The sequence below is a fragment of the Aulonocara sp. 'chitande type north' Nkhata Bay genome, linkage group LG5 (assembly GCF_057382095.1).
Source record: "Aulonocara sp. 'chitande type north' Nkhata Bay isolate Kocher_YH1m ecotype deep benthic linkage group LG5, A_spYH_male_GT1.1, whole genome shotgun sequence".
Classification (NCBI taxonomy): Eukaryota; Metazoa; Chordata; class Actinopteri; order Cichliformes; family Cichlidae; genus Aulonocara; species Aulonocara sp. 'chitande type north' Nkhata Bay.
In genome coordinates, this window is record NC_141348.1 from 36,959,004 (window position 1) to 36,971,362 (window position 12,359).

General features: G+C 38.4%; 1 protein-coding gene across 3 annotated transcripts in view; it reads left to right on the forward strand.

The window, feature by feature from the left end:
• LOC147331189 (metabotropic glutamate receptor 4-like) overlaps positions 1-12,359 on the forward strand; it is a 201,446-nt gene that overhangs the window by 155,267 nt on the left and 33,820 nt on the right. For all 3 annotated transcript variants that reach the window (XM_086293323.1, XM_086293326.1, XM_086293325.1), the window contains exon 6: positions 123-263. In XM_086293323.1, the coding sequence (XP_086149449.1) occupies positions 123-263 (141 nt within the window). The remainder of the gene's footprint in view (positions 1-122; positions 264-12,359) is intronic.

The following is a 12,359-nucleotide window of genomic DNA, read 5'->3' on the forward strand; positions in this document are numbered from 1 at the left end:
TGTGCACACGATATTGAATTATTGCATATACTCTAGAACACATGACAGCTACGGTTCTCATATAGCATTGCTTACACTGAGAATGACCGCATCACTGACAATGAACCGACTGATCTGTTTAGGGTTTGATCGTTACTTCATCAGTCGAACGCTGGAAAACAACAGAAGGAATATCTGGTTTGCTGAATTCTGGGAGAACAACTTCAACTGCAAACTCAGCCGTCATGCTGTGAAGAAAGGGTCCGGGCTCAAGAAGTGCACAAGTAAGATATTCTCCTGTTGAGAAAAAGCTATTCTGTGTTCTTTTTGTTTAAACTTTTACCCAACATGAAAACATTCCTCTTTTAATGTATGATGAGGGAGGTGACACATTTGGCTCATGGGGAAAGTGTTTTGACAGCATTGCCCACCTATTAAAAGTGGAACCGCTATATATTCAGTCTTCAAAATCACAGTTCATCTCACAGCTCATTTCATTGCTGCTCTATATTTCTGCTGAGTCTAGTGTGTTTATCCACACAGCTATAACAAGTGAATGGTTTAGCTCGGCTGCATGCTTAAAGCTTCGGGCTTAATGCCATACTTTATACAGCTGTAGATAGCACAATCTCTCTTGGTGGGAAAAGTCACTGCATATTTTATCATGATTTAAACCTCTACTAAGTAGTAAAACATATAACAAAATTGAAATTTTGCTTACAGTCACCCCACTTCTGCCCTATCTTGAGAACTGCAACAGGGTAAAAACTAAACCGTACTAAGTTAAATGAACCCCCCTCCCCAAAGAAAAATCCAAAACCAAAGTTCTATATAATGCAGTAGTTATAAGCTGATTAATTTAATATAGGATTTATAGCATATCTGGTGATCAGCTCTTATTAGCATTCACGCCTTGTTACTGCATTACCTTTTCTAACTGCTAAATACTCCATTATGCTCAACAGCTAGTCACCAACCGTGTCTGATGCAGGCAGCTCACTGTTGATTTTAAAGTTGTTGTTTTTTTTGCTAAAAGCAGCTACTTGGTATGGCTGCAAAAAGTTGAGAGAGGAATAAGAGTGCAACAAAACATTGAAACTGTTGGCTAGACACCTAAACGATGATCTGAAGTTGATTATAAAGCTCTGCAAAGCTGAAGGGAGGAGTATATTCAGGCTATAATTCTCTACAGGCTCAGACAAAAGACTTTTACGTTCTACTTTGTTCCACATTCGATATTTCTCGCCGTTTTTTCTTTTTCTTTTCAAAGAAAACAAACTTGCACTGTTTTAAACCCTAAATAATATCAATTATAGCATCTTTAAAAGTAATAGATTTATTTTGGAAGAGCAAAAAGCAAAAGAAACTAAGGTGATAATTAGATTCACTTTTGGAACCCAGCTTATTTCTATAGCCAGTCCCAAGCCCCAGGTAAATGGGGAAGGTTACATGAGAAAGGGTATCAGGTGTTAAAATCAAACAAGCAGATTATTGAGGTTTCCATATGCGATTTCTATACCAGATCAGTCAGGGCTAGAGTTAACAATAACTGCGGAAACGGTGTTACTGTTGGGTGAAGACAAAGAAAGGGGGAAGGTGTGTTTGTAGGTAGCAAGAGAGAAGGGAAGGTCTAAGTGGGGAGGTGAGAGCAGGGACTCTGTAGTCTGGTAAAGGGAAAGAGCTAGTTCATGTGCTGGAGAGAAGGAAGGTATATTGTTTGTGCAAGAGACCAGGTGGAAGGGAAGCAAGGACAGAAACACTGGAGGTGATTGGTAATGAGGTTATTGGATGAGACTTCAGTGGACATGTAGGTGAAGGGAACAGAGGTGATGAGGAGGTGTTGGGTACGTATAGTGTTAAGGAGAGAAATGCAAAAGGACAGATGGTTGTGGATTTTGCAAAAAGGATGGAAATGACTATGGTGAACATGAAGAAGGAACACAAAGGGATGTATAAGAATGCAAGGACGTACACATAGGTGCACTACATCTTATACAGAAGAAGCAATCTGAAACACAAGTGGAAACAAGAAGTGGAAGTGAGTGAAGACATAGGCAAGGATTAAATGGTAGAAATGTTGCACAGATACTGCCATGAGGGCATTTGTCCTATTCTCTGGACAGAGTAAAGAAGACAGAGTGACGCAATGGTGGTCACATTCATAAATGCTACTGCAGGAAAGTATTTAAAGGAAGAGATTAGCAAAGAAAACATGGAAAGTAGTCGGGCTGATGAAGAAAGCTGACAGGACTACTGTGAGACTTTTTAACCAGATTGTTTAATAAAATCTTGGACAGTGAGAGGATGCCTGAGCAATAGAGAGGAAGTTTACTGGTGCTTTTCAGGAACAAGGGTGATGTGCAGAGCTGTAGTAACTACAGAGAGATAAAGTTGGCGAGCCAGATCATGAAGATATGGAAAAGAGCTGCTGAAGTTAGGTTAAGACAGTGGTTCTTAACCTTGTTGGAGGTACCGAACCCCACCAGTTTCATATGTGCAGTCATTGATCCCCTCTTTAGTGAAAAATAAAATATGATTTTTTTTTTTTCAAATTCAAGACATAGATATGTTTTTTTACTGGTGCACAAAATGAGCCGTGCATGTCAAGGCGGAGGCTCTGCCGAACCCCTGAGACTGACTCACCGAACCCCTAGGGTTCGATCGAACCCAGGTTAAGAACCACTGGGTTAAGAAGATAGGTGATAGGTGCAAACAGCAGTATGGCTTCATGTGGAGAAAAGAGCACAGTTCCAGTGTTTGACTTAGAGTGTTGATGGAGGAGTGTAGCGAAGGTCAGAAGGAGTTTCATAGTGTATTTGTGGTCTAGAGAAAGCAAAGTGGTATACTGCATGAGAAAGCCAGGAATGGCAACGAACTATGTGAGGATGGTGCAGGACATGTTGGTTTTGAGCTCCTTTTTTTCCAGTGGTGATGGGGAGTTTGACAGATGAGGTCAGGCACACGTCTCTGTGGAGGAGGATGATCACAGGCAATGCTGTGATCTGTAATGAGAGCATGGAGCAGGTGGAAGAGAGCCTGGAGAGGTGGAGGTATGCTTTGGAGACAAGAGAAATGAAAGTAGAAGCAAGGAAGAATACATTTGTGTAAATGATAGATGTAACAGGGAATCTACACGGAGCAGAGGAAGTGAAAATGGACAAGTATGCAACTATCAACTATCCGAGAGAGGAAAAAGACACTACAGGTTTGGTGGACACAAGTGTCAGGAGTGATTTGTGACAGTAGGATAGCAGTAAGAGTTGAAAGGGAAGTTTTGCAAGATGGCCTCTTATGATATATGGTTTGTAGACGGTGACACAAATGGAAAGATAGGAGGCTGAGCTGGAGGTGGAGGTGAGTTCAAGATGTTAAGATTTTTTGTTGGAAGTACCCAGAATGAGTATATCAGAAGAGAGAAAGTGGATATACCAGACAAAGGATGTTAAAAATTGAGCTGCCAGGGATGAGTAAAAGTGGGATATCACAGGAAAGATTCATGGAAGTCATGAAGGAGGATATGCAGAGGGTTAGTGTGACAGAAGAGGATGCAAGGGATAGGGGTGGCATGAAGGCAAGGATTTGTTGTGGTGACCCATAAAAGGAACAGGTGAAAAAAAAGAAGAAGAATTAGGTGTGTTATTGGTGGGGAAAAACTCAAGTAAGAGTTGCTGTATGCAGCCCAGCAAGCAAGAACACTGCCAAGAAACAGTCTAACATTGCTCTCGACTGTCAGGTCTTAGTGATCCCTTGAGAATCTCCCAAGTTTGAAAATTGCCACGTATAGCCTCAACCCTCGAGTGACATCAATTAATGGAAATATTTCTCCCTAACGTATGCAGAGTAGCAAAATGACTAATTAATAACTACAGCATAACACTGAAGTCTGCTGGAAAATGTAACAATACAACAGAGAAGAAACCAGAGACACAAATAAGATTTGTATGATAATGACCATCATTACAGCCAAACACTGCAGAATTGTTGCAGATTTCATGCAGTAATAATCCATATCTTCTTAATTACAGGTAGCTAGTATTGCCATTAAAGGCAGATCATCACAACTGGACTGTTAGGATCAGTTCTTTCCTCTAAAAGAAGAGTCCAAGTGATGACTCAGTGGCTTTTCAACAACCTAAAAAATTAACACTCAAATGCCCAGATTTGAATTATTTAATATGACGATAAATTTACGCTTACAAATTACTTGCATATTCTCTTTATTCTTAAAATGTGACAGTATTGTGCTTTAGAGGATCATGGAAAGCTGGATATAATAGTGCTCTGTGTCATTCTTTTGGTAATAAAAAGAAAGTTGAATTTGATTGAATTATTGTAATTTCATATAGCCCCCACTTGCCTCTGAAATAAACATATACTGAATCGAGACAGCTCACTGTGAGGACACAAAATATACAGCAGATAAAGAAGTCATAAAAACAATCACATTATGCTTCATAACATAGTTGGGAATGAGGAATAATTTGGGGGGCATACAGCATGGACAGAAAAATAGATCAGCACACAATTAGAGAACACAACGTTTAAAAAATCCCTCTCTTGAATTTACAGTTAAGAATGAGCAATTTGTCTTTAGGCGGAAACCATGCAAACTCCAAGAAATCAAAGGAAATAAAAGTAACAATCTAGCTGCTGTACGGTGAAAGCACTAACCACCGAGCCACCACTCTGCCCTGGAGCCAGATGTGTATATCCCCAATCTACATACACCAGTTTCCACACATACACTAGTATTTATAAACAAGACTGTGTCGTGACAGCGTGCGTACAATACTTCCACACTGGCTTTATATGGCGGTAATCCACACATCAGTGGCTGGGCTGAGTTTCACATGCTGCAGCATTATGAGTAAGAGAAAGAAAAACATCAAAGACAGAATCTGGGCAGGATTTGGAGTCGGCGCATTGCACAGATTCACATGTACAGTAACATTTATGAATGTGAGCACAGTCATTTTCTGAAATAGTGACCTGACTGGCAAAGTTTACTTTGCTTTTATTTCTTATTTCTTCAGCCCTTCAGTTAATGCTAATTCAAAATTTATAGATCTAGATAGCTTTTAATGTTAAACCCCCCCCCCCCCCAAAAAAAACCCATGAAGTGCCTCGTTAGGTTGACAGCACTCATCGGGACTGCAGCAGCAGAAAGAAACAAAACAAAATACAGTACACTGCTTGAATGGGTGGCGGACAATAGGAGTACATGATTCTCTTACTAATGATGGAATTTGTGTTGAAAATGCATGCTATCTTCACTCAGTTCAGCTGTTGTGAGGCCACAGGTTAATGTTACACTCTTCATTGTCTTTATTCTTTTCATTTTTTTATATTTAGTTCTTATGAGGAACCAGCTTTACTTTTTCTTCTGGCAATTTTTGGTTGCAAAAAACAAACAAACTGATTTTGTTGCAGGGAGGGGGGAATCCCTCTTAGTGCACTTCAGTAGTGCCATAAATCACAAAATGCTCCAAACCAGCAGGCTTTGTGGAGGTGGGATTTACAGCATGACTAAATTAGATTTTTAAGGTGGTTGCACGTTGTCTTACAATGCTATATGCATCGGTCACAGCTGTGCATTACCCTACGATATAACATGAATAATATAGACTAATTTTATTTATTTATTTATTTGTGAAAGATTTCCAAAGATTTTACCATGCTATTTATTGCATGGTAAAATTTGAAGTGACTGTAATAGACCACTCAGTCAAGAGGACTTTGTGGCAGTGCAAAATTTACAGCTTACTTTTCTAAATGTGATGAAGAACTCTGATTTGTCAGGTAGTTAACTGCCAGAGGAGACATTCCCATTTAGATATATTACCTCTAAACAGTTTCTCAATTAACTCTATGAAAAATATACTTGATATGAGACCCCAGCTGATACAGGATTCTCAAGACTGATATCGATATTAAGCAATTTAAAAATCCCATTATATCAGTCCATATTTTTTTATGTGAAGCTATTTAAGTTATTACTAAGATAATATAACAGTGCAGTTTTATAAATAAACTTATCATCACAACAAGTCCTAGGTTAATTAATTATGCTCTACTCCTCAGCTTGTTGTTGTGTTTGTGGCCACACCTTTTGGCAACAGGGAAGTTGCAGAATACCCCCTGGTGGACAAACTATGTAATGCAACACTCAGGACATGGTTGAAGGGTGTTTCTCCCATCTCGTCTTCACATCATTTATCAGTTGGTATAAATGGCAACACAAATATACTGACAAATAATAATATTTGTTTTGTAATATAGCAGTTGGACTACCTGATATACTACTAAATCGCTATACATTACTTTGTATTGCAAATGTTGAATTGACTTATTTTGCATCTTTTACCTTAATGTTTCCAAATTTTCTTCAACCACTGACAGTGGAGTGTTACGTTTCGGTGTTGTCAGTGTGTTGTTTTTGGCGTGACTGTTATGTGTTTCCTGTTTTACTTTGAAAGTCTGTGTTATCTTAGTCTTTTCAGTTTACGTTTCCCTGTCTCGTCAGTTCTGAGTTGCCCCAGCTGTGTTTCCCTCTTGTTGTCCATTTTCCTGATTCCTCCCTCTAGGTATTTAAACCCTGTGTTTCAGTGTGTCATGGTCGCGATCTCCCCCGTGTTGTAAATAGTTTGGTGTTTTGTTGTAAATAAATAGTTTGTTGTAAATAGATTTGTCGATACTTTCGTTTCGGGATTTTGGTGGTGAGCTTTAGTGGGGTTTTTTGTGTGTGTTTTTTTTTCTTTATTTTTACTTTTTTCGTGTTGCACTCCGGTTGCCTAGGCCGGGGTGTAACATGGAGGTACAGTAAAACCTGCTTTTCTTCCTTTGTTGAGCATAAGAAGTCATAACAACTACACCAAAGCAAAGCAATTCTGACATACGGTGTAAATGGGCATGTTGACATGCAATTATGCGTGATTGTGGATGATCATGCCACTTACCTCTGCTGTACTAATGTGTATAATAACATGTAATGATAAAAGACAAGGACCCCTGTGCTGAGACTCTAGAGAATCTTAATGTTTATTTATTTGTAGATAAAGGGCAGGGTTGGTAAAACAATAAATAACTGAAACAGCCCTGGTGAAACAGTACAAACAAAATACACCAGAGACATACTTTTACTCAAGCGGTGAGCTGCAGAACCAACAGCTGGTGCTGTGTTCACAGGCAATAAAACCCAACACAGAGTATTCTAAAGAGATAACACAGAGGGTTACATTCAGGGCATCACTCAGGTGGATAAGATAGTACTGATGGATCAATTTGTCTACTGATTGGCTACACTGACCTGCCCACCCCCCCAAGAGGAAATGTTGCCAAGAACAAAAAAACTAGATAACTCCAGTGACCCTCTGGGAGTCTGCAGTCTGATCAACACCATGGCCAACACTCATACCATGTTTTCATTTCCTTATATAAATGAGATGGAAAACATGGCACATTGTTTATGTTTGGGAGCAAATGTATTTCCATTTATTCTTCTTTGTGTCTTGAAATATCTGTAGTAGTTTAATACTGAATGTTGAATACCGATCTAGATTGATATTAACACATGGGTCTGGGGGAAGATTTACAATATATGTTTTGAATTAGTGTTTTGTGGTAAAAATTGCAAATAAACAAACCACCCTGTTTCCTCCCTCCCAAGTTATAGAAGATAAGCCAGTTGGTAATCTAAATATTTCTTAATGTCACAAAATCCTGTGCAGACCAAAACAAAACAAAATGTCAAACTGTTTATTAATACTGTCTGACTTTCCAGCTCTGTCTGTGGCACTCCATAGTCCTTGTGTTTCTTGTAGATGATGCAGACCTTTAAAACTCATCAGGTCGCATTGTTTTTGTTTTGTTTTTGAAAAACAAAACAAAACAAAAGGCCAAATCATTTCTTAAAATAGCTGGGTACTGCATTTTTGAGCAATTACAGCAACAGAGTTTATTATAATGAAGTAAGGGAGCATTAATGTGGCTTATTTTGTTGGGTTATTTTCTGCAACCAAAACAGGCTTAATACACCTTGGTACTTATTTGGCAGGTCTCTGGAAATCTATTCTCTAACACAATTTTCCCAAAGATATTCCTTAACTTTGCATTCTGATAAAGGTTATGAGTACTGGTCCAAAATTTCCCTGAGGTGACCCTTCATGCATTATCAGAAGGAACCGCTCTGATCAGGATAGAAATTTTCATCAAAGTAAAGGTGATCACTCGGCCCTGTACTTATTTGCAGTGACCCTTGCAGCGACCTCTCACTCCCTCAGACACACACACACTATAACAAAGTTACTGAATTCATCACTGTAGAGATCAAGGTTAGTTTAGTTTTTGATCAGAGATATCAAAGCTCTGTTTTATGTTATGGGATTTGCTGAATTTATAAATCTATAGAGAATCTCCAGTTTAATCCTTAAAAATAAAGATGCTCTGCTTCAAAATGTAAATGTGTGTTTTATCTGCAAGATGGATTCAATCAATGAAACCAAAACTATAAATGGGGAAAAACTGTTATACGAGGAAGTGTTCCACAACGAGACAAGGAAAAAGAGCAAATGAAGCAAACATATAATGATTGTTATCTACCAATAAAACCAATGATGATCTTTAATGATTATTTGTACTCTCAATGATTATGCACTAGAAATATTTTTAGCCTTCAGTTGCTGCAGAAGCTAAATTAATAGCTCTGAAAATACCCACATTGACATCGTTAAGTTTATCTCTATACTAGGAGTGAGTGTTGTATAGGCACCTGCATCTCACACTAAGTAGCTGTTCTTCTATCACTTGTCTCGCTCATTACAGACATTTTAGTATTAAACTTCCCTATCAGCTCTGCTTCACAGGGAGTGAGAGTCTCACAGAATTTGTTTGAGGTTAAAGTATGACACTTGAGCTGCCTCTTCACTGGTGGGGAGCTTTGCAGTGTCCCTGTGGCAGCTGTGCAAAAACCACATGGGGCATGCTGCAGAATTATCAGTGTCCTGAGAGGGTTAGACTGCTTAGTGTGATCAAAGGATAAGGAGGGCATGAGTGACTGAAGAAAAAAAGTGAGACTTGTCTTTTATCTGGGAATGAAGGAGATGTAAAACTGATATTGATTAATGTTGAGAGGAGAGGGGAGGTAGAGCAGGGACCCATTTCGCTGGCTGTGTGTTTCGCCTCTGTATTAACGATGTGAGCGGAACAGCACAGAGAAAGTAATGCAGATAAACCGCGCATGTGCTCTCACATCCAACCATCTATTTTTATACTGCTCACCCTAAACAGCGTTCCAGGGTGACTAGGGGGGTTTTCAGCCTTCTCTGGGTAAGAGATGGGGAATATATTGGACAGCTTGCCCTTTTATTACAAAAAGGATTTTGTAAAAAGTAATTGAATTCATTGTGGAAATAGATTAAATTATTTTAGGAAGCAGAAAATCTCTGATCAGTGGTGTGATGGAGAGTTTAAATAGTTTAAAATTTAAAGCCTACCCTTGAGTTGATTCCAAGCGTGAGAACATGAAAAAGACGATACAACTAATACAACTATTAATCAGTAAATAGCAATTACATTTAATTAGTTAGAAATTTGACTGGGGTAGGTTTTGAAATCTGTTTGCTAATATGATGTAACCAAATAGGTTATTTGCATATACACTAATTGGCCACTTTAATAGGTGCACCTGAGTTGGACTCCACTTCAGCCTAATCCAGGTCAACCCCAATCCTGGACTGGGTTTGCCTCGAGAACTGCCCTAATTCTTCATATTCAACAAGGTGACAGGAAACATTGCTCTGAGATTCTGGTCCATATTGACATAATAGCATCACACAGTTGCTCCAGATTTGTCAACTGCACAACCATCCAGCAAATCTTTGTTTCACCACATCCCAATGCAGCTCATTATTAGATTAGATCTAGAGACTCTGGAGGCATTTTGAGGACAATGGATTCTTTGTCATGTTCAAGAGACACGTTTGAGATGAGCTTTGTGACATGGAACATTATCCAACTGCAAGCAGCCATCAGAAGATGGGTAGACTGCGGTCAAAAAGGGATAAACACAGACAATATTCAGGAAGGCTGTGGGGTTTAAACATTGTTCAGTTGGTTCTGAGGGGCTCAAAAGGTACCATTTGTTGGTTACACTGTTGTTTATTACATTGTTGTGACTTATCAATGGCTTTGTGGGTGATAAAACCAGCTGTGACATGTTTATTGAACATTAATACAGTATAGTTGTAAAATGATTATTTTTTTTTTTAAATCAGTGTTAATATTGAAATTACATTTGCTTGAAGTTGCATTTTAATTATTTGCTTCAATAACCAATTTTTTGAGTTTTCTTTTTTGAGTATTAATCCAATAACAGTTTTTTAAATGTGATATCATATTTGTTATCATTTTTGATATTTTTTTAATATACTTTAAATTACTATTTCTGTTTGACTGAAAACATACACACAACAGCACATTTTTAGTCCGACATGAATTGAGACTTTAGCTCTACAATCACGTATAGGAAAATTCACAGAAAATGTGAAATGAAGGTGCGTGACACATGTCAGCAGCGTCACATTAACTTAAAAGATGGTCCGATTGCCTCAGTGGATTGGATGGCCTGCAGCCGGTCGTAAGCTGAAAAATAGGTCAAAGGTTTTGTGCCCACACTGTCTGTCACATAATGTCTTGTGTTTCACCTCAGTGGAAGACACCCACACTCAGCTTCTGCTTTGCTTAATCTAAAAGGATTTCTCTGAAAGCAAAACGCCAGCTTGGAAAAGTTGTGCGAGAGTGCCAAAATGCCAATGAGGAGTTAGCTACAAAGAGAGACAGAAGGAAAAAGGGAAACTGTCTTATGGAGAAGAGACAATACAAAGTTAGTGTGGGTGGCCTGCCAAGACTGAGAGAGAAATATCACTCTCACACCCACTCTGGCTCACAGGATTCCCCACGGCATAAGCATGGCGGCCAAACTGTGACAATCTCTGTCCAATCAAGGCCCTGTGGCCCTTAATTACTGAGCCGTAACCTCCAACAATAATTCATGCATTTTCAAAAGCTCATGAGATAATCTGAGACTTAAAACCCCTTTGGTCTGCAGTGAGGAGCTGGAGATCTAGCAAATGAAAGATGGCTAACAGAAGGAGACCTTTGCTGATTTGGAGGCTAGCACTCTCTCGGATTGAAGTAGCTGCCGAAAATAGCTTGCACCTCAAGAGGATAGTTGTTGCATGATAATGTTTAGGAAAAAGTTTACTTGTGAAAGCTGTATATCGGCATGTCCAAAAGTATCAGATAACCACATAGTCACAAAAAACTGTTCTAGCCTGTATATGGTTGAGGTTTGTTAAGGTGGCTTTTAATATTGATATTGATCATTTGTAGTTCATTAGTTCACATCGGTTCTGACAGTATAATGTCTTTCTTGTTATTAAGCCGTATTTGTTTGAACAATTATATGAAGGGGAGGCACCAACTGTGGAATTTTCAACCAATACCAATGTTTTATATAAAATTTTTTTTTAATTTTTTATGTTTAAGAAATTTTGTGACTTTAACTTGTTGTATTTGTGGCATCCTATTAGAGTACTACATTCGGATTCAGTGAGCTCTTTAAAACAACCTATTCTTTCACAAATGTTTAGAAAAACTGACTACATCCTTGGTGCTTGGTCTGTGGCAATGAGACTGAAAACACCTGATTTAAAAGATTAAGAGATGTTTAGTATAATGCAGGTCTGTCCAATTTTTTTTTTGAAAATCATTCACTGCATTACAGTAAACTCTACTTTTAAATAGAGTCAGGTTTTGGCATGGCTTAGGTTTTGATTTAGTTACTCTCTGTCCTATGGCAAAATTGGTTTAACTTACTTTTTGTCATGTTTAAAAAGACTCTAGTTTACTAATGCATTAACCTAGAATTTAACCAAATTACTTACTGAAATATACTGAAAAATATGGAAGTAAGTTAAGAAGCTCTATAGCATCAAGTATTTTTTTCAACCAACAATATGGAAATTATTGTGTGAGTATCAGCAGCTCATTCCCTGCTGTGTGCTTATTAACTTGCAAAGCCTAATTGAATTCTATGCAGCTCTATCATTAGCTTATCCCTAGTAATTAGTCTATTGTAAATCTTAATTGAACACACCTGCTTTTAATAATGGCTAATGCACATACAGGAGATTTACATAGAAACAGCTTTAAGACTTCATGCATGTGAGCAGACAGCCGAAGTTAGGATTGGCACGTTGTATCTCCTTAGACCCCACCTCCTCACAGCAATTAACAATCACAAAAACCTCTGGAACAACCTGAGCCAGGATTAATAAACTCCTATCACGAGTTATTACATTGAGCCCATAAGGGGATTATCC